A 21,891-nucleotide genomic window follows, 5' to 3' on the forward strand; every position below is an offset into this window, starting at 1 on the left:
CTGTTCTGGCTATGTTCTTCCATATTGTCTGCTGTTGGCCCAGGCTTCAAGGCTGGATGGCTCCTTGGGCTGATCCTGCATGACCCTCCACCTTTTAGGCAGGCCCTACTCTAGGGCAGAGCTTACAAATTCAACATGCCTACTGCTGCCTTAAGGGATTTATCTTGGCTGTCTCTGAGCAGAAGCCCCACCCTCTGTGAACAATCCTCCTGTGCTTAATAATTCTCTTTACAGTCACCTGATGACTCCTCCAAGCATAACTCCAGGGTCAAGGTCTCAAATTCATTTGGATGGGAGTCAAAAAGGAAAATATGAGGGCTTAAGACTGCCAATTCAAGAGAAATTTTCACTTTCTTCTCCAGCTGGACTATCCAGTGCTTTTTGTTTCACTCATAACAGTTTTGTCAGACTCTTCTTACCTGAGAGGGGTTCATTGAGGAACTCTTTGATTGAGCATTGCTTGACAGCAGCAGTGTTCTGAAATCTCCTCACCAAATCTCTCTGCAGAGCCAGAATCTCTGGTAAGAATTTCACCAGCCTCAGTTCTGTTTCCTGGAAGAAGAAAAGGGAAGGCTCTGAGTAAGGTTGTTCTTGGACAAACTAGTTTTGAATACTTTTATGGAATCCTTTCTAAGTGTTGAAAAGGAAAAAAGCAACAACAACAAAACCAATTTTACACATGCAGTTCTCAAGATTCTGGAAGGTGATGAGAATAAAGGCCCTGTATCATCAAACAGTGCTTTAGTCCTGGGCACCTGCCTCCAGCCCCACTTGCCTGAGCAGGAAGTTGGAGCAGACCATCTCCAGAGCTCCCTTGCAACCTCAAGCAGTCTGTGAACTGGTCTCTGACCATTGTGGTCTCTCATTCCTGTGTCCCACCCACCTTCTGCAAAAACTTCCAGAGGAGAGGGACAGTGTCCTTGGCATTCTTCTGCTGGACTACGTGGCCCAGGTTCTCCACTGAAATCCTCTTTCGGCAGCTCCACATCCTGGAATGATGGATGTGACTGTCCTTTGGCAGCTGGGACAGGAAAGTGCCTGGGTCACCATACACTATTTTCACTACTGGATTGCAAGAAATTCTCTCATCCTCTTGTATTTGTCTATTTAACTTCAGAAGTTTTTTATCCAAATCCTGCATTAAAACAAAACAAAACAACACAACCACCATTAAAATCCAGCCTGAACTGGCAGCATCTACTATAGCACTGAACTTCCACTGGGATAGATTTCCCTAACAGCTTGACCACCAACTGACACAGAAGCGTGTCAAAGGAGAAGGCGGACTGCTAGGGAAGGCATCTAAGAGACACTGAATGACAGCTGTGTACACCATATAATGATTCTTTGTTCTCTCTTGTGCAGCTCACAGGCTTTCACTCTTGAGGTGATAGATAAGGGGAGAAAAAAATAAAAGGTGGATAGAATTTATCTGGGGCCACCATATTGTTCACTGAGGCAAATGCTTCCAAGAGAGCTAAGACATTTCTGCTTTTCCAGCTATACAAAAACCATCCTAGCACAAGTCCAGCCTCAGACACTCATTTCCACAGGTAGAATAAAGTTGGCTGACCCTTACAAATTAAAGCTGACCTGCAGCTGTGTGAGGGATGGCTTAGATTTAAGAATAGCTGGGTGACAAGTGCAGCACAGATCACAGCAGGTCAGATTCCAAAGGAGTGGATTTTGAACTGCTCAGCTACTGAAGTTTTATACAGCAAATTTCTCACCTCCAGTTCAGGAACAATGATTGTTCCGGCAACAATTTCTTCCCATCTGTTTCTCTTCTCCTTGGTGGAGAGCACACCATCAAATCTAACTGGCCCTGCAACAGGAAGAGTTTCTACATCTGCAATGTGTCAGTTAAAAGAAAGCACAGCTCCTCTAAGATTCCAGATGTGCCATCCTTGCAAGTTAGTATCATCAGCCAAGAACAGTTACAGAGATCCTAGAAGCTAACCAAGGGTCTTAGTCTTGGTCTAGCTGGAGGGTATCATCTGAAACAACATGTAATGATCACAGGTTTTCAGCTTTAGCCCAGTCATTCCTGACTGATGTGGACATTTATAAAAGTTATTCATAATCTCCAAAAGGCTCAACAAGTTTTCCAGGGTCAGATCATGACCAGTGACAGACCAAAGAACAGAGCTGGGAATACTGCTTTGTGCTGTCACACACTAAAATGTGGCTGTTACATACAAATCCCCCTACGGCACTATGACTCCTGCCAACTTGAACTCCAGATTCTACCAGGACCCACACTCTGTCATCCCCTCTTCCACAAAATAACTTCTTGGTAGTCATCTACAGGTGTAGAAAATATACAGCATGAGTTACTGTGCTTTGTGTAGTACCTCTGCTTGGGAGATGAAAGCTCTGACAATGTGTCATGAGGTTACTCATTTAGTAATTCCTCTTCAGAATTCTGAACCAAACCCTGCAAACCTCACATACTCAGCCAAAAGAATTAAACAGCCAAAAATTCTTCACTCCCTACAATAAGAAGCCTCACATTTCCGGATCTTCCTCATCACCTCAGCTACTGCCTGTTGGAAATGTTCTGTTAGCAAAGCAGCTGAATAACTGCTGCCCTTAAAACGCTGCTATGGCTGGCAGATAGGATATGGCAGGTAGCTTTCCTTACACTGGCCTGGGTGCTGATGAGGGTTCTTAAGGAGGCTGCATAGGACGAGATGAAGGATGTTGACAGTCTCATCCACGCTCTTCCCCACAATTTTTGTCAGCTGTGCCAAGTCCTCCTGAATATGCTGAGTCAGGAAAATCACCGCGTTGGGCACCGGTGGCTTGATAATGTTTTGAAATGACTAAAGAGCAACAAAAGGCAGGAATGAGCACAGCCAATAACATCCAGGTCAAGCACAAGTCATGTAGCATTAGCCTTGCCAGAGAGTCAACTCCATCCTGTAGGATTCCTACCACCTGAACAAAGAAAGGCAGTGAAGTGTGTGCACACAAATGCACAAAGGAACTGAAATCACTCCTGGGCAAGGAGGGAAGCAAGTTTGGGTTTTGCGTCTTGAAGGACTCAAATTGCAAGATGATGAAAAGGAGCAGCATCATACAAAGCTTCCATCTACATTTCATGGGGCCCCTTGGAACTAGTATTGGAAAGTACCTGAGGATCTTTTGTGGCTCCCAGCAACATTGCCAAATGCATGAGCAAGCGTATCAGAGCAATGGCAACTGGGGACACGGGCCGGTCAGACACTCCCTTTGTCCTTCTGTGTTGTACATCTCCCAGCACGTGCCCAGTTTGAGTTCTGTCTTCAAGAATCCTGTTAGAAAACACATATATAGAATCTTAGAATGGTCCAGGCTGCAAGGGACCTCCAAAGGTCATCTAGTCCAACCTCCTCCCAGTCTGCAGGGACATTCCCAATGAGATCAGGTTGCCCAGATCCCTGTTGAGCCTCACTTCAAAGTATCTCCAGGAATGGGGCCTCAACCATCTCCCTGGGCAGCCTGTTCCAGTATTCCACCACCCTCACAGGAAAGAGCTTCTTCCTGCTATCCAGTCTAAATCTGCCCTTCTCTAGTTTGAAGCCATTGCCCCTCATCCTATCGCTGCAGGCCTTCGTAAACAGTCTCTCTCCATCATTCCTGCAGGACCCCTTCAGGTACTGGCAGGATGCTACTAGGTCTCCTCAGAACCTTCTCTTCTCCAGGCTGAACACCCCCAGCTCCCTCAGCCTGTCCTCATAGCAGAGGTGCTACAACCCACTGACCATTTTCATGGCCCTCCCCTGGACTCTCTCTATCTGGTCCACATCCTTACTACACTGAGGGCTCCAGACCTGTACACACTACTCCAGGTAAGGTCTAGCTGGTTTGGGCATTTTTTGCCTTGACAAAAAGCACACAAAAGATGTCTCTGCTACCCAGTAGCATCTTTCAGATCCACAAGTTCCATGAATGCCATAAAAGCTGCCACTAAACATGCTACAGGGGAATGAAAACTTCCAGCAAGTTTTGTACATAAAAGAAGCCAAGCTGGTGTTGCTGGCTGATTGCTCTTCCTTGGACATCCCTTCCTAATTCATTTTCTATGAAAGGCAGTGTCCTGCCCTGCAAAGCAAGATTAACCAGCTCCACACTGGATGGATGAGAAACCACTGCTGTTAGAATAACTAATTTCAACATTGATACACAAAGGCTGTTAAGTGCTAATCCAGAGAATCAAGGAGGAGAGAGCACAAATCCGTTACTGGAGCTCTAGTAGAAGTTCTTGAGTCCTGCTGATGCATTTGAGAAAATACTGCCTCTTGGTACCTGAAGAGAGCCTACATGAAAGCTGGGGAAGGACTATTTACCAGGGCATGCAGCAGTAAGACAAGAAGCAATGGTTTTAAGCTAGAGAAGGGTAGATTTAGATTAGACATTAGGAAGAAGTTCTCTGCTATGATGGTGGAAGAACACTGGAACAGGTTGCCCAGGGAGGTGGTAAAGGCCCCATCCCTGGAGCCATTCAAGGTCAAGTTTGATGGAACTCTGAACACCCTGATCTAGTTGGGGATGTCTCTGCTTTCCGCAGGGGTTTTGAACTGGATGACCTTTAAAGGTCCCTTCCAGCCCAAACCATTCTATAATGCTATGAACAGCTGTATCAGCCTGGCTGAGCAGGAAGATGTAAAACCCTAAAGCAGCAGCCTGACAAGATCTATGTGAAGGCTGTTTCTGCATACACCAGCACTAACAGCTGAGCCTCTTTCCCCTCAGAGGCCAATGTCTGCACTAACAGGGACTCCCACACTACTCATCAGGTGGCAGCATGCAGTGGTTGCTACCTTTTGCCTTGAATAATGACAGCACTAAACCACTGAGCCCTGAAAGCAAGGTTAACAGCTCAAAGCATACCTCTGTTCCTGAAAGCCTTGGAGCAGTTTATGGTGCACCCCTCCAACTTGGGCACCACAGTCCACACAGGAGCTAGTTTCCATGGGGAGGCCACACTAGTAAAAAGCACAATGAGAACACTGAATTCCAGAGTAGAAGCCTCTCTAGCAGAGAAAGAATGAAACAAAAATCCAAGGTGTAATTGGTTAATTCAAGAACTGCTGTATTACTGAGCAAAGATCCTCTGATCTTGTCTCCCAGAGTTATGGTACAAGCTGGTTTAGAACTACCCTGAATTTTAAATTACATGAAACAAAAATGACTAAGAGAGAGTTCAGAAAACAAACCACTCTGCAATGGAACATTCAAACCAGTAAACAAACTGCAACAGCTCATTGCTGAAAACTCTGCCTGCTTAAAAACCCCAACAGGCTCCAGTTCTTACCTCTCCTACAGCACAGGGGTGGCCATTTGGACATGCTATGAAGAGAAATAAAAAGGACAGTGTTCAAAACAAGACATTGATAAAGTTCCTGTTATTTCCTTTCGTAGTGACTGTTATCTTGGAGCAAGAAATATGCTTCAAGGTCTAAGCAAAGGCACTGACTGTCCCAAAGCTGAAAGGAGGGATGGGCCTATGTAGCAACCCAAAGAATTTTTCACTACTTCTCTCCTTGAGAACACGGAATGGAAGCCTGAAAGGTTTTGCTACTCAGTCCCAAGAGCCTGGTAAACATGAACAATCCCACCCTGGAGATCTGCAGGAAGCAGGGAACTGAAAGCTAGCCAGGAAGAAGGCAAAGTGCCCTTCTTCTGCTCACACCATTTAACACTGGCAGAAGTAACAGGACAGGTCCAGGTCCTTCCACTCACACTTTGTAAACAGCTCTAAGCCTGAAACTGAGCAGAACCTCAATGCACTTTGGTGCATAAATTGTAGCCACAAATCTTAATTTACAAGGGGTAACTTATGCTGATGAGAGGAGTGTGTGTGTGCCCCTACATTTGGAACAGTTTCATTCCATACCCAAGGATTATCCTTCACCTCCCTTCCCAGGCACTCAGGAGCACTTACTGTACCAGCGCAGACCGGCCAGGTCTGCCATGGCCCTCGCCTGAGCCATCATATCTTCTGGCATTGTAGGCAGGAAAGAGTGCTAAGGAAGAAAAAGGAAAAAAAGGGTGACAAATGAATGCATAAATGAGGTCCTTCCCGTAGCAGCCCCTGACTTGGGCGAGTCCCTCACATTCATGACAGGAAACAAGAGACATCTGAAAGCAGAGGTTGTGCAGATGATGTTCCTGCACATTTTCCAGTTCTGCCTTTGAAAATCCACCCTCAAGAACTGTCAATACTTGCATGTGCACTCTCTAGACACCCTGAACTGGATTTCTCTTGCTGTGGCCTGATGTACTCTGTTCTGTACCAGCACATTTCCTTATGCGTTGGCTAGCCAGAAGAAAGAGAGCAGCAGATCCCTCCACCCTGACTCAGCCTGGAGCTCCATGAGCTGTTATCCTCAGAACACCACAGGTCTCCACAGCATGACCTGCCAACTGCTTTTACACTTGTTCACCCCCACAGCAGCAAAAGTATTTGCCTGACACTACTCAGGATGCAGAGGTACCTTGAAGAGTGCTAATTAACCCTAACCACAACCAGACAGCAGCAATTCACAGCTGAAAGAGTAAGTTGATGCTTCTGATGGTTGAGAAAGGTTAGGTTATAGAGAGCCAGGAGATCATGAGAAGCCCAGCAATATGGTGAGTTGCCATCTGAGTTAAATCTCTTTACCTGCATGGTGGCTGGACGGAATGCCAGGTTCCTCAGGGGCTGCAGGATGGGGTTCTGCCCACAGAGCAGAACAGCTGCGGTGTGAACAGCCATTTCCATTAGGGCTCCACGGTGGCTGAAGCTTCGAGGATCCACTGTCACAGATGACAGTTCATTCATCACAAGAGAAGCTGCAAAGCGCTGCAGGTCTGGAGAATTCAAGACTTGGGAGTTCTGGATGAACTTAATCATAGCATCTGTTTGCTGCAAGCATACATTTGCAAGAATAAAAACCCAGCATGAGAATTGCCCACCAAACTGAAGAGGGCTGCCAGCTGCTTCCCACAGAATCATAGAATTGTTTTGGTTGGCAAAGACATCAGAGTCCAACCACTGACCTAAGACCACCATGACCATTAAACCACATCCTGAAGTGCCATGTCCACACACTTCTTGAGCACCTCCAAGGATGAGGACTCCACCTCCCTGGGCAGCCTGTTCCAGTGCCTGACCACTCTTTCACTGAAGTAAATTTTCCTAATATCCAACCTAAACCTCCTCTGGCACAATTTCAGGCCATTTCCTCTCATTCTATCACCGGATACTAGGGAGAAGAGACCAATCCCCACCTCACTACAGCCTCCTTTCAGGTAGTTGTAAGGAGCATCCTGTGTTGGTCCTGCTTTGAAAACATTTCCAGGTTGCTCAGGTGGGGACATAACCTTATTTGGGCCAGAAGAGCAAAATGCTCTTCCACCAATGATTCCAAATCTCATTCATCCTTCTCAGCCAATCAAGTTTGTCACTTCCCTTCCAAAATGAAGTACCTTACCTGCTGTTTGGGGTGAAGGCTTGAGTGACTTGCTCCATACAGGGTAGTGACCTCTCTGAAAATAGCCAGGAGCAGATGGACAGACTGTACAGCCGGGGAGCCGCTAGATACCTACAACAGAAGAACTGATGGTAGAGCAGAGAGCAGGCTGTAGCTGTCACAGGTACTGGATTATGTAGGCTGCAGCAGGTCTGTGGTAAAGCTCACTCCACAAATGAGAAGGGATAGTGCAGAAATGGCTGTTCAAGCCATAAATGAGTCTGACAGCATTCAAGCTGACAGAGGATTTTACATCAAAAACCTCTGAAGTATTTTATTCTTCTAACTGCAACCTCAGTAGCAGCAACCTGTACAAGCCTTCAAATCACAACAGCACAAGGAGTGAAATAAATGACAATCATCATGTCTGCCTAGATCAGGCTGCCCAAGATCAGGTCAGTTCTGAAAGTCCCCAGAAAAGGAGACTCCACAACCTCTCTGGGCAGCCTGCTCCAGTGCTTTGTCGGCCTCACAGTGGAAAAGGTTTTTTCCTTATGTTTAGGTGAAGCTTCCTCTACTCTCCAAGGGGAGAAGAGTGACATGACAAAAAAAAAAAAAAGGGCCAACAGAAAACAGCCTCAGAGTTAAATATGCTGGAACACAAGTAGGGAAGTAAAGCAATGGGTGCCTGCCAGTATCAGCCACAGTAACTTTCAAGCAAAGGCAGCCCAGGAAGAGAGGCTGCCAATAAAGAATAAACACTGGCCATCCAGAACCCACAATAGGATTATGGGACATGGCCTACCTGCTCTGCCTCCAGAAGACCCTCAATCTCACAATCCATCATGGCTTTCCCCACAGCATCACGCAAGACTCTGTAACTCTTGCCACACAGCAGGTAACGATCAATGTGGCTGTCCTGGCTGTCCCCTACCTATACAGGGAAAAGCCCATGGTGAGGACTGTGGACATTAACCAGACATTGGAGAAGGCAGAACCTCCTCCTCCTCCCAAGAACTGCGGCATTTCAGCCTTTGCAAAGAGACATCAAGCAGGTGTGGCAACTCAGAAGGCTTCTTACAGCCACAAGAGACTCCATTCCACAACGTGTGAGAAGAAATCATCTTCGCAGCCACTCCTACTGTGGTCGTGAAGATGATTGTGTAGTTTCTGCCACACAACAGCAGAAACCCCCCCAAAGGCTCACAAACTGAAAACCAAGAGGAGATCAGAGCCATCATCAAGGAGACAGCTGCTCTTCACCTGTTGCAGAATTTCCCCTGGGAACACCCAGTTGAACTGGGCCTCCGTGAGAAGCTTCTGAGCAAACTCCATCCCATACTGACTGGCAATCACCCGGACGAGGTAGACATGATGCCAGTCATTCTTGGTGAGGCCACAGAAAGCTCTCACATTTGCCAGGTAATGCCACTTCTCTCTCTGGTCTTGCTCTGGAGGAAAAGAAAAATAAGAGGCAAAGCCACATCCTACCTTGCAAAACTCTTCCGTCAGCATGAGCTGTAGCACCAGGCTCCTTCCCATAGAATTGGTGTGGTTGGAAAAGACCTCTAAGGTCACTGAGTCTAACCAACCACCTAACACCACCCTGGCCATTAAACCATGTCCTGAAGTGCTATGGCCACATGTTTCTTGAACACCTCCAGGTGCAGTGACTCCGCCACTGACTTGAGCAGCCTGTTCCAGTGCCTGACCACTCTTTCAGGAAAGAGATTTTCCCCCAAACCCAAGATAAAGCTCCCCAGTACAATTTCAGGCCATTTCTCCTTGTTCTATCACCTTTTACTAGTACTAAGTTATACAGGAGAACCTGAGAGCCCTCCCTTCCTTAAATGCTTATCTGGAGTGTTTCCTCAGCAGGATCTTAGACAAGGATTCATTTCCTCAGCAGAGGATACCATTCTCTACTTCCATTTCCTTCTCCCAAGGACAAGTTTTCCCATTTACTAGTAGGTAATTCATTCTCAGAGCTCTTTCACCTTTCTCAGAAATAGCTTTCCTTTGCTGCCAAGGTGATGGTGCTTCCTGAGAATGATCTCCTGGGACACACTTCGCTAGCCTGGCATCCCCAATGCAAGGGCTGGAAGCTGAAGTCCCAACACAATTAACTCCTAGTTGTTAATACACTTTGATGCTTCACGAACAGTCTAAGTATCTGAGACTCTCCACACACTGTTCTCCTTTGTAGGGTCAGCCAACCAGCTCAAATTTTCTGCTTTTAAGTATCTCCTAATCCTTCTTAGCTGTGCAGAGCTCTCATTCACATAAACCAATAAACCTTACAGCAGGTCTGAAGCATCATTTATACTTTGTTTGGTCATTAAAGTTCGATTTAGTTGGCTCAAATAAAATTTCATTGTCAGCATCCAGAGGATAAAATAAATCTCCTTCCAAAGGCACAACTGCTGTGTAACTGCACCCCTGGGGTCACTGGCACAGCCTTGCTGCTTGTTACAGAGCACTGCTAATAGATGGTAAAGGGAACCAATAATGACTGGCACTGGTGAAAGAGCAAAACTGGAAAGCTGATGCACTTGTTCTTGGCCATGCATCACAACAAGTTCCAGCACAGGTGCACTGCCAGTGTCCAGCCCACCTCCCCAGGGTGTCTTTGCTGTGTCTGCAGCATTTCCATTCGACAGCAGGATTATTTACCTGTGGTCTCATGCAGCTCAAAGAGCAGCTCTGCAGCCTTTCTCAGGTACAAGCGAACCTTGGCCACTGCCTGCAAATACTCAACAGATGATTCCTGAGGACTTTGATTGTTCTTTGGGAGGTAGTTATCTGGAAAGCCTCTGTCTCCAGGCAGATCATTTATTTGGCCATATCCAAGACTGCCCTCAGACTTTTCACACATGGAATCCTAAAGGTGAGTCAGAATAGTGCATGAGTACCAGAACCAAAGGCATTAAGATCCTGTGCAGTGGTACTTTATATCTTCAGTAGATCCACACACTGCACCCTCCACCCCAATGCCATCAGCTCCTCCCTGTGATCTCTCCAGTGCTTATCAAAGCCTCTGCCACATCACCAAACACCATTTTCAGCAATGCACCTAAGCACTCTCCCATATTCCTAAGCATGTAGCTGAGCAAGAGTTACGAGCATACTGACACACACATGCTGAAACACACATCGCATATTCCAAGGCACCCAGCTCCACCTGTCTTTCCCTTAGCAAGAATACAAATGTTCATCTGATCTACAAAGTCACCATTCTAATGAAAACTAAGAAATGAAACCTCCACCCTAGTGTCAAGTTTGTTTAAAATTGTCCAAAGTATTAAAGTGATGCAAAGGGAGGAAAGGGAACAATTCAAACAGCATAACCTAAAGCTCTACCAACACACAGGTGCCTGTGAAAACAAGGAAGTAGTCCAGTAGTAGACTACTGCAACCAGAAATCCTCCTATCTGCTACATTCCTGCATTGGAGTTGGAGTCATACTTGGCCTCACTTAGACACCTGTCCACAGTGTCTGAGAAAGACTTTATGCAGTGCTGCAAAACCACCCAAGCCTTAACTCAAGAAGCAAAGCTAGTTACTGAGGAACTGAAATTCTGAGCAGGTGATTTGACATAAAATTCCTTTGGGGATTTCTAGTTGGGCAGATAGCTACAAGCACAAAAAAAACTTGCCCAGAACTGCAGAAACATTTCTACTCTTTTCATTGTTGTTGGGGTTTTGGTCTTTTCTTTTCCTTTTATTCTTGCAACAGTTTCATTGCCCCACTCTTACCTCCAGGCAGTTGACAAAAAGCAAGTAGAGTTCCTTTTTATCATTTTTCTCAAGGATCTGGCTGTGCTCTACCTGGGACAGGTAGTGCTGCACATCATTCTTTACTTCATTGAAGCTACAGGAAAGAGAAACACTCCCTTACCACAGCTGCAATACTGAGAGCTACTACTGATGTTCTCAATCATGATCAAACCACTACTTATCTCCATGTGACAGGTGAGGGTCACGCTGGCTCCATCTGGAAGATGGAAAGGCAAGTGTGGTGTGTTTTGCTAGATGTCATCTAGTTTCTGTCTGAGCCTATTTCTATCATCAATAATGGCAAATTAGCATTTCTAGGCCATAAGTCATCTGATCTATTTTAAGTATCTGAATTAGGAGTTGATCACACTTGGGAAACTGCTTTCAGTGCACTGACTGCTATGGGAGGCTGGAGGAGCTGGTGTGAATGGAGAGGCCTGTGGAAGCAAAGATCATTGCTGTGGGCGAAAAGCACTGCCCTGCTGATCCAAAGCATATCAATTAGATGCTCCTAGGTTACCTGAGCCATCCATGTTCAACACTGGTTTAGGTCAAGAACAGCTAGGGAAACCTTGGCACAGGCTGTTGAGATGCTTCAACACAAGCCACATGCAAGACAGCCAAGCTGCATAACTAATACAAAGGTGTAGGATGAAATTCACCTGTCACAATTCAATTTAAATGAACAGCATGGAAGTGAGGACAACAATCACATTGGTTTGATGAGGTCATGGCAAACAGAGCTGAACCACCCCTAGGGTAACCTCCATCCACTGTCTGACTGTGCTCACCTGTACTTCAAGAGGAGCTTCAGCATTACTGAGCGGATGATGGGAGTTTCATCCACGTCATCATTAAATGGGGACAGAAATTTTGTGTAGATAGCAGGGTGCTCTGTGGAGACAAGAAAAAGACAAGTTTGGCAGGTGAGAGGAAGTGGCAAGAGAATCAGCTGCGTGAGGCTGAGCATCAGGATGAAGGGAGCTCACCTGAACCTTTCAGGAGTGTCCTGTCAACAAAGAGCAGATTAAGGAGCTCTTGGATCACCTTTGCCTCTGGGGGTTCATTGTCCTTGAAGCACATGGTAGTGACCACATCTATGAAGAAATTATTGCATCTCTGCCTGAACAGGGCATTTTTTGCTATGGCATTCCTGGGGGAAGGGTAAAAAGCATTAGGACAGTGTTCAAACAGAACCACTCACAGAACAGATGAAGCAAAGCAGAGAGGCCAAAGTCACCAGTGAGCTGCTCTGCCAGCTTTCCTAAAGGCTGGATTTGTGCAACACTTCACTCTGCAAAGGCTGTGTCATGTTGACAACCAAGATCACAAATGGCAATGTGATGCCAGATACATTCACTGAGAGTTGTTTGCTAAGCTATCACAAAGCACTCCAAAGTGACAAGCAGTTCTCTTGTCTGATTCACTCACTGACAGTGCTTTCACTTGACAGGGTTTCCTAACTATGGTTTCCTAACATGAGCCAAGGAAATTTCCTCCCTTCTTTTGAAAGAGTAAACAGAAAATGAACAGGATCTGTTCTGATTCCAGACAGAGCAGGGCAGAGTTCCCTCTACCTATTCTGCTCACACTGACAACCTGAGAGTTACAAATCAGTTCCTCCACACAAGCAGCCCTGTTGCAAGGCTTCCACCTTGGGAAGGGGGGAGTACCTGAGCTCCACAGAGACATTTAAATCAACATCATTCTCCAGGGTAACTCTGCAGTATGGACAATACATCTGTGCTGGTACTAGCCACGTTCTGATGCACTTCTGACAGAACAGGTGGTGGCAAGGCAGGCAGACTGGGTCCTTTGGCTCATTCAGGCAGATGCCACATGGCTCCAGACCACAACTGTAATTCAGAAACAGCAACAAACAATTCCTTCAGTGTTGTCTTACCAAAGGCCTTTAATAAGGATGCTCATCTGCAACCAGACCAAGAGAAGAGAACATAAGACCTGTTGGCTAACTGCTTAGCTTCAAGTGCAGCATAAAAGTTATTGCTCTTTATTTGGCTTTCATGACATTGTATGCAGCACTGCCTTATGCTCAGGAATGTGCTGGTGACACAGGCAAGATTCGTGCTGGCCCTGCAACTTTTCTCAGTGTCAGTACCTGTAGAGCTTGTTGCTGACTTCATCCTTACATTGGCACAGTACTTTCATCACTGCAATAAAAGTTGGATGAGTCTTCATGTCTGAATTGTGCTGAAAACACTGCAGAGGAAAAGGACAGAGCTAAGTGACTCAGCACTAAAACCTGAGGCAAAAGTGCACACAATCAGCAGAAGCAAAGAGGGAAGAGGTGAGCTCAGATCTTTGCTTACCTGGGCAAGACACAAAGTGTATTTTTTCACTACAGTCTCAAATTCTGGCATCAGAGTGTTGCTGCCCAACAACACATGTTCTACAAACAGAGACATGCAGAATACCCGGTTCCAGCAGACACTGTGGGAAGGAAAAGGTGATTCCAAAGAGTACAAAGATGAGCTGAGAGCATGAATGGAAGTGCAGTGTCAGGTCAGCCTCGTGACCTCACCGCTTTTCATGCTCACCCCCTCAGCAACTGTGCACTTCTCATGCCAACTTCTTGCTTTGCCCTTTGGTCATCACTCCTGGCTTTTTGTCAAGGACAAAACACCTCACAGCATCTAACACAGCAAGCTGATGGCACCAGAGTCTGTCCTGTACACAGCACTGCAGCAGAACTAGGACCACTGCAAAGACCTTCCCACACCTCTAGCCTTTGTATCAAGGAAACAATTAAAAAAATACAACCACAACTGAGTTCACTTTCTTCACTTTAGTTTCCCCACAGACCTTGTTTAGCTGAACCAGAGTAGCTCTCTAGCCTTGTCTTCCAAGAGGAAGACATCTGTCTTAAATGCAGTGAGGTTCCCCATCTCTCACAGTCTAAGCACAAGGATGAACTGGGGGGGACACATTGCTGGTTAACAGGAACCCCTGAACCCAGCTGGAATGCACTGGATGATGCTGCCAGATTTTAGAGAGAGAAACTACACGAGATGAGGCTAAATACATCAATCTAGTTGTTGGTGTCTGGTGTGTTAATTGAGCCTAGCAGGAACCTGGAAAGGTTTGCAAAGTCTTCATCTGAGAAAAGCAGCACCAGAGCAGCTCTCAGCCTGCACTGATATCCCTATTAACACAAGGTTGAGAGTCAGTCAGGGGTACTTACTCAAGTTCTTTGAGCAGCTGATGGCACCGAACTCCACTCCTCAGTGAATCCTTCTCTACACAAAGGAATTCAATAGGCATTCGAAGGTTCTTCACTTCCTGCAGCCAGACCTCTGGACAGGCCGTCTGCACTTGACTCTCCAGCTCTTCAGCACATACCATTGCAGCTAACACATCTAAAACCTAGAGGCACACACAGGCTGTGAGTGTAACATGACAGCTGCATTTCAGCATCATTTATAAGCCTTGGACTCTCAGTGTGGTTTGCTGTAGCTTGTGTTCTACCTAATAATGGTCTAATTGATTATCTTAAGCTCTGGAATTGTCATGTTCATGGCTTGGATCATTAGCACATCTGAGTAACTGATGCAAAAAGCAAGTGAAACTACTTTAAAACCTGCTAGTGATAATGGTAACAGCAAATATTCCCTGACCTTATGCTTCCTGCTTGGCTGTTGCCAAAATCAAAAGGAGACTGCACGTTAGCTGGTTCAGGGAAGACAGAGCTCACTGCTAGGGGTGAGGATCACAAGATGCTTGGTAGTGACTTTACCATCTCTGAGTGTGGTATTCCATATCCTTTCTGCCCAAGGTAGCCAACCACATGGGGCTGTAGAGCCAGGATCCTAGAGAAGTTCTGCAGGCGACTCTTGAATTGATTGTATCCAAGGTGGACCCAAGGCAAGGATGGCACAGTCTCCTCTCTCCTGAGAGATGTGGCCTTACATTCCTCTATGCAGGATAAGAAGGCAATTTGCAGACACTGGAAATTTAGGGGAAAGTGGGGTGGGGGGGGGGGGAGAAGAAAAGGTTAAAAACCAAAATGCAAATAGAAGATTTATGAGTTTTGTCCTGGCAGTTCTGGCAAAATCCACAGTAAGAGAATCAGTAACTTTACAAAGAGCCTTAAATGATGTGTTTTGTAGGTGCCCCTTTGGAAGTGCTTTTCTGAATAAGGGCTCAGAAATTTCATCAGCCATTCAGTGTCTTTGTGACACTACCTTTGTGACTACTTTGTGACACTAGTGCTTTGTGGCTACCTGGCCATTAGTCTGTCTCAGAAGGAGATTTTATCTGAGAAGACAAGATCGATACAGGAGGGGATGTTCACAAGCATCCTGCTCTTCTCTCCAAAGGGTTTCCAGCTCTTGTTCCAGACACTAACCTGCAGCTCCTCTAGGGAGGACACACCAATGGTCATGACAATAAAGTCTTTGATATAGCACTGGAAGAGCATCTGCCTTTCTTCCTCAGTCAGAGCAGAGATAAATTTTCCTAGTGCAGTTTTCTGGAAGATATCCACAAACTTCTCAGCTTGGTCTGCAAAATGAGAACGCAGAGAGAAGCCAAGTATTAGGAGGAGGCTGGGTTTGACAGCTTCTATCTGAAAGAGACTGACACCTAATTAATCACTGATGCATACAGCACTGCCCTGATTCACAGCACCAACAAGGAACTGGAGGTCAGGCCTTCTCAGCATCAGTGTCATATTTATGGAATCTCACCTTGTCATCAGCTCTTGGCATTTCCACAGCATTTTGAATAGAAAGGCACAGAACATGCGAGAAAGGCCAACAGTGAGAAGCACAAAGAAAAGCAAGCTGTGCAAAGCTCTGCTGGCTCACATGAGCACAGAGGGACTGGTGGTGACTCCAGAGTCACAGAAAGGTAGAGGTATAGCAGTGACAAACCAGAGTTTATGCAGTAGGTGGCTGGAGTTGCTCCATGTCACAAGCTCAAGTCAGGCCCTCACCTTCAGTGTTCTGGATGTATTGAGCTTCCAACCACATCTCATCCAAGTACTCCTTTATCCTCCAGCTGAAAGGCATCTCATTGCCAGCTTCAGACGACACCATCATGTTGTTCTGCACCAGAATTATCTCTGGCTGAGTGCTAGGAGATGAAAAGGCCGTTAATGCCCTGGGCTTTTGCCTGGGAAACAAATTCAGACAGAGGCACAAAGCTGCAGAAAGCAAGAGATTAGCCCTAGAAGAGGATGAAAGAAAGAAGGAACTGAAGGACTCCTGAGTCCAGCTCATCCTGCCAACTGGGTAGCATTAGGACTTCTCAGTAGGCGCTCTTTGGGAACAGAGCTATAATGGATGACCTGTGGGCTTCAGGAGCTGGGTGAGAAGCGTAAGCATGTCAAGAGGTAGAGAGCAAAGCCCAGGAATACTGGGATAAGGTAGAAAGAACAGGCTTCTGAAGTCACCAGGAACTGCCCTGTTGCCTTTGGCGCAGCACAGGGGAGCAGCCAGCAGTGTCTGTCTCCCGCAGGGATTTAAAGCCAGCGCTGGACTGGTCCCAGTGCTGCCAGCCAAGCCCTCCTGCTGCTCTCTCCAGTGGCTCACCTGTTCTTACCCACACCGTAAGGGACAGTCAGAAGCTTTGTATCACTGAAGATGAACATCCATAGGTTTGTCACCCACATAGCTGCCGGCCTGGCCAGCAGCTCCAGATTGCCATTTCTGTCTATGACAGCAATCAGGAGAGCCAGGAATGGAGTGATCACGTTCTGGACTCGCTTCCACAAGGTGTGCCTTTGGGGGCAGAAAAAGACCAAGAAATCCAGAGGGAAGGTGAGCAACAGGTATCAGCAAACCAGGAGGTGGCTGTCCTGAAAACTTGCTGACATTTGCAAGTGAGAAAGTCCTAATCTTACCTCTAAGGGGAAAATACCAGTAACAACAACCTACATTTTTCTCACTCATGGCTCGCCTGTAATCATACTGTTCCACTCTGAGCACTTGTGCATTCTTACACTACTGTCCCAGTCACCCTCTCTCAGGAGCCAGGAGAGGACAAAACTACCTTTGGAGTTTGCAGCCCAGACTGGAGACTGACACTGCAGATAGTCAGGTTACACAAAACTGCTGCCTCTGCTGCACAGTTGCCATTTGCAGACTTTTCTGGGAAGCCTGCAGGTTATAAAATACTGCTGCTGTCCTCACCTGAAGGTACCTGCCTCCTGGAGAGCAGTGAGGTTAGAAGCCTCTCGAAGCACCCAGTTTTTGGGGTGAAAGGAATTTTCTTCTTGCTTCTTCAAAAGGCTGGAGAGACGAGCCTTTGTTATCTTCAGGAAAAGGGCTAGGAGACAAGAGGGAACTTGCATGTTCTCTGTTGGCACTAGATCCAAACCCAAGTATCACACCAAGTACAGCATTTTACAATTATTTCAATAATTAGCCAACAGGAAAAAAAAAACCAAAAACATAACAGCCAGAGAAAAAGCCACAACCTGAACTCCAGGAAAAGCCCTACAGCCATCAAAGTAGTGACAGACTGGAGCACAGACACGCACTCCCTTGGGAGATTGCCTGAGAGATTCACCCTGTCTGCACTACAGCAAGGATCTGTGGGTCCCCAGAGAATTAGCTGATATGTTTTGGTGGTGCCCTAGACCTGTAGCCAGGCAGCACATACCTTTGAAGTCATCCTCTTTGGACAGAAGGCCAAGGAGAATCTTAATTCGCCTTCTGCTTCGGCTATGATCTTCCTTTTGGTCCCGCAGCATCCCTACAGCACTTTGTACGCAGGTCCTCAGGAGCACAGTGGTGTCCAAGATCTCACCCTTCCCAGCAACAGTGTGAGAACAAGTTCATTACTCTTCACTTTCACACCTTTGCCCCAACACATCCCTCTTAAAATGACTATAGTGCTCTCTAGAAAGGGCCTGTCCCCCTGGTGTCACTTCTCCCCATTTTCCTCCCATCCCAGGCAAATCCAAGTCCTCCTGCGGCTATCAAGTGCATGATGCACATTTTGTGGCCCTTCCAAACTGACATGAAACACACCATTTGTATTAAGATAGCACAGAGTCATAGAAATTCAGTAGTTCAGGGGGAAAAGTGGAAATGATAAATTCAACTAGGGAAAATACCCTCTGTCTGGAGATGCTTCAGCACTAGAGGGGCAAAAGCTACCTGCAGTCACCCTTGTGCTGGGCCTCCCCCAGCTGATGCTATCGGGGCAACACCAGCCAGTCTCAACATAACTGCAACACAGTGAAGTCCACAGTATGGCTTCAAATGCATGAAGAGCTGGAGTGGCATGCTCAGAATCACTGTTTTCAGCCTCAGGGTGCAGAAACAAAGCCTCCAAAACAGATTTTAAACTGAAATTGTAAAATGACTAAGGAAGTAGAGATTCCTTAAAATGGGTCTTAGAAGGGTCTGCTTCTTTAGTGATGCTCATTTTGATTGGGCAGTGGGGGGAGGATTTTGTGTTTGATCCTTTAGATTCATGATGCAAGCAATATTCCTTATAGATTTCAAAGCAAATGGGGATGCAAAAGATGTCTTGCACCTATGGATGACAAAGAGCAGATACAGCTAAGAAGCAGCTGAACTGACCTTGCAGTGCTCCTGGTCTTCTCCATTCCCCTGTTCTTCTCCAGTCCCAGGGAGAGCTGCAACTAAGGGGTAGTATTTTTGTCAGAAAGAGGCAGCACACCACTGCATCAGTCAGATACAGTTTTATTTAGCAACTGCATCCAAGAGCAGCAGAGCATCAGTCAGAAATCCATTATCACTTGTATGAGGAGCTGAGATCCACCTCCCTAAACATAGCTAAGGCTTCTTAGGCTTGTCAAGCTTCCTGCAGCAAGAACTGGAAGGAATTTGACACTTGAAGCTAATGCACTGAGATCTACACAGAATCACAGAAGGTTAGGGGTTGGAAGGGACCTCCAAAGACCATCTAGTCCAACCCCCCTGCCAGAGCAATATCACCTAGAGTAGGTAAACCTCAACCCTGTCAAGCAGTATGGTGAAAGGAAAAAAAATATTAAGGATAACAAAAAGTGTTTTCTAACCATCCTGCATGCTTAGGTGACCAGATCTACATTCACAGAAGTGAGAGATTCTCTTGAGCAGTTCCTTGTCAGTGGTCCCTGCCATGCAGCATCTGCTGCCTTCTGTGCTGAGACAGAGCTCTCGGGGTGCTGATCAGCCCAAATACCAGCCTTTTTTTTGGTCAAAATGAAAAAAGGGAAAGCCACCAAATTAACTTGATGACTCAAAGCTGCAATAACAAACTAAAAAATACAAATTGGTAGCCATGTGGTGACCTCCCCAAAACCCCCAAATGCTGAGCAGAGAACATCATTAAATACGTTGTACCTGACCTAAGTTCCACAAGCATCAATCCTGGGACCAGACCTTTTCCTTTCCCCAGCTCACCTTTGGCTTTACCCAAATCCTCACAGAACATCTGGCTGATGGTGAGGTTCTGCAGGGCAGTCATGTCAGAGATCATGTCCTTGGATCTGCGGAGATCGTCGATGTGCACCGACTGCCACAGCCCTAAAGGCAGGAAACCAACAAGGAAAAGTCATTTCACATCTGCAACATGCTCTCCTAGAAGAGCTTCCCAAGAATGACCTCCTGGTACCTGTGGACTAGCAGCTCACATTCAGACTTCACTTACTCTCACTTCTTGGTGTGGAAAGGGAGAGCACCAATTCAGCTTTAAATATGCTAATGCAGACTACTGGGTGTGCACACTATCAGAGCTTGGAGGCTCTTAGAGCTCACCTCACAGAGCAGGAACCTTGCTGCTGAAAGTACAACACCTAAGCACAGATTCAGCAACCTCCAGGAGGGCAACAAGCAGCTACTGCAGCTAGCATCATGTGTTTGTTTACTACTCTCCAGCTGACTAGAAAGAAGACTCCCATATTAGTGGGCATAGCAGTAAGTCCTCACAAAGACAAGGACTCCAAGGCTCTGATACCCTGGGGCAGTCCCTGTGGGTAAGGGATGCGGCTCAGAACCCACAGGACACACTGATTCCAAATTGCAAGCATTGAAAAGGAAGGCAGACAAGAGAAATGTTGCTCTGGCACATTTGCCTGAAGCCAGCTGAGGAGTGAGAAGCTACAGATGGCCAGACCCACCTCCATGGAATCCCACGTAGGATGTTCCTCCTTCCACTCGGGAAAGCTTCATAATAAAGTAAACAAAGACAGAGACTTCTCCCAGGTCCACCTTGTTGATTTCATTAACAACAGTGTATCTACAACAGCAGAGAGGAAACAGGGTTGAAAGACTGAGGACAGACAGAAGTTGATGACTGCTGCAGCCACTGGCAAGGATTTACACTTCAAAGGGAATTATCTGGTAATTTGACCCAGTTTAGTTTGCTTGCACTTGGGTTGTGAATTATTATCTGAAACACAATCAGTGCTTCTAGATTCATTCCACTACAGAATACACAAAGGATTACACATTCCTGACACTGAAATCCCCAAAACAGCCACTAATCAAATGGGGGTGAGGAGTCAGCAAGAAGAACAGTTAGCTGGGAACCACTTCACACTCGACTTACTTGGCTGAGGCAATGAGCTGGGCATTTTGAGAGCCATCTTCAAAGTCTGTCTGAATAATGAGGACTTTATTTCCTGATGTGGCATCAAGGAAATTCCTGAAGAGTGAAAGGGGGATTTAAAAGAAGTCACCAAGTGTAAAATCAAAACATTAAAGACTGCAGTAGTCACTCCACATTAGCATTGGCTGCCGCAGGCAGGAGAGATTAAATGTCCATCCTATAGAGATGATAGAACTTCAAAAACCCTTCAGTGTCATGGAGCTAACACAGTCTGCACCCAGCCAGCCACTGTTCAGCACAGCACAGCCTCTTGCCTCCCTTTTCCATATCTGTGGCTCCAAACGCTTTGCCCACCCAGAAGACAGCCTGCTCAGAACAGGGCCATGCAAACCCAGACTCACCTGATGCCCTTCAGGAATGAGTACTCTGTGTCAAACTGCTGCAGGAACAGGATTTGAGGCCTTTCTGCTTTACCCTGCACTTCTCTCTCCAAGCAAGCAGCATCAGCACTGGTGAGGAGCCTCGAAAAGGTGGTGACCTGTGAGTGCAAGATGTATGTTTGTTCTTTGCTCTGAATTGCAACAGGAAGTCTGTAGAGACTTGCTCATCTCTGCTCCCAGCTAATTTGCTGTCGAGCTGGACTACAACCCAAAAAGATCCATTTGTTTGCCCTGACAGTAGGAAAGAGTCAGCATGGGCTATTACAGCAACCCAGGACCACTGCTGGGTAGCTGGACACAGTGGCTCTTGGTGCTGCAGTGGGGTAGCTGAGAAGGAGCAGCCAAAGCTTTAAGGTGGTTCTCATGAACCCCTATAGTGTGCCTTGCCTGCAGTGCTCTCAGGGAGCAGCATGTCCTGCCCCAAGAGAATGTTGTCTCCAGGTGAGGAAGAAATTTTCCATCCAACCTCAGCTGAAGTTCTTTACCTTTGGTACTCAGCAAAAGTAAACCAGAAACGTTCCCTATTAAAGGCCTACAAGATTTGTGGCTTAGCTGGGTTAAAACCTTTTGTATCTTTAAGTCAAGAGGCCAACACAGAGAAATGAGGGCTTGAAGGCTCCTGACAACTTCTTCTGCACCCAGAAGCCACCTCTGCTGGCTTTGTACATGGAGACTTAGCTACTTTCAAAATCAAGTGATGCACCATC

At 46.4% G+C, this 21,891-nt stretch overlaps 1 protein-coding gene across 6 annotated transcripts in view; it reads right to left on the reverse strand.

Annotated features, from left to right (window-relative positions):
* RNF213 (ring finger protein 213) overlaps positions 1-21,891 on the reverse strand; it is a 57,783-nt gene that overhangs the window by 4,527 nt on the left and 31,365 nt on the right. For 5 of the 6 annotated variants that reach the window (XM_068151266.1, XM_068151262.1, XM_068151261.1 and 2 more), the window contains 31 exons: positions 21,146-21,282; positions 20,745-20,840; positions 20,314-20,432; positions 19,598-19,720; positions 18,770-18,831; positions 17,841-17,988; positions 17,369-17,504; positions 16,769-16,957; positions 16,171-16,310; positions 15,583-15,737; positions 14,971-15,180; positions 14,419-14,600; positions 13,547-13,667; positions 13,336-13,436; positions 12,890-13,072; positions 12,206-12,369; positions 12,008-12,110; positions 11,196-11,310; positions 10,113-10,320; positions 8,703-8,890; positions 8,245-8,373; positions 7,461-7,571; positions 6,650-6,892; positions 5,930-6,011; positions 5,300-5,334; positions 4,876-4,970; positions 3,137-3,296; positions 2,645-2,825; positions 1,731-1,825; positions 884-1,135; positions 420-552 (listed from right to left, as the gene is read on the reverse strand). In XM_068151266.1, the coding sequence (XP_068007367.1) occupies positions 420-552; positions 884-1,135; positions 1,731-1,825; positions 2,645-2,825; positions 3,137-3,296; positions 4,876-4,970; positions 5,300-5,334; positions 5,930-6,011; positions 6,650-6,892; positions 7,461-7,571; positions 8,245-8,373; positions 8,703-8,890; positions 10,113-10,320; positions 11,196-11,310; positions 12,008-12,110; positions 12,206-12,369; positions 12,890-13,072; positions 13,336-13,436; positions 13,547-13,667; positions 14,419-14,600; positions 14,971-15,180; positions 15,583-15,737; positions 16,171-16,310; positions 16,769-16,957; positions 17,369-17,504; positions 17,841-17,988; positions 18,770-18,831; positions 19,598-19,720; positions 20,314-20,432; positions 20,745-20,840; positions 21,146-21,282 (4,396 nt within the window). Of the gene's footprint in view, positions 1-419; positions 553-883; positions 1,136-1,730; positions 1,826-2,644; positions 2,826-3,136; positions 3,297-4,875; positions 5,019-5,299; positions 5,335-5,929; positions 6,012-6,649; positions 6,893-7,460; positions 7,572-8,244; positions 8,374-8,702; positions 8,891-10,112; positions 10,321-11,195; positions 11,311-12,007; positions 12,111-12,205; positions 12,370-12,889; positions 13,073-13,335; positions 13,437-13,546; positions 13,668-14,418; positions 14,601-14,970; positions 15,181-15,582; positions 15,738-16,170; positions 16,311-16,768; positions 16,958-17,368; positions 17,505-17,840; positions 17,989-18,769; positions 18,832-19,597; positions 19,721-20,313; positions 20,433-20,744; positions 20,841-21,145; positions 21,283-21,891 lie in introns of those variants that run through there. The other variant, XM_068151267.1, reaches the window with a different exon arrangement.

Source organism: Melanerpes formicivorus, unplaced genomic scaffold (genome assembly GCF_026170545.1).
Source record: "Melanerpes formicivorus ecotype bairdi unplaced genomic scaffold, bMelFor1.0.p_v2 SCAF_21, whole genome shotgun sequence".
Lineage (NCBI taxonomy): Eukaryota > Metazoa > Chordata > Aves > Piciformes > Picidae > Melanerpes > Melanerpes formicivorus.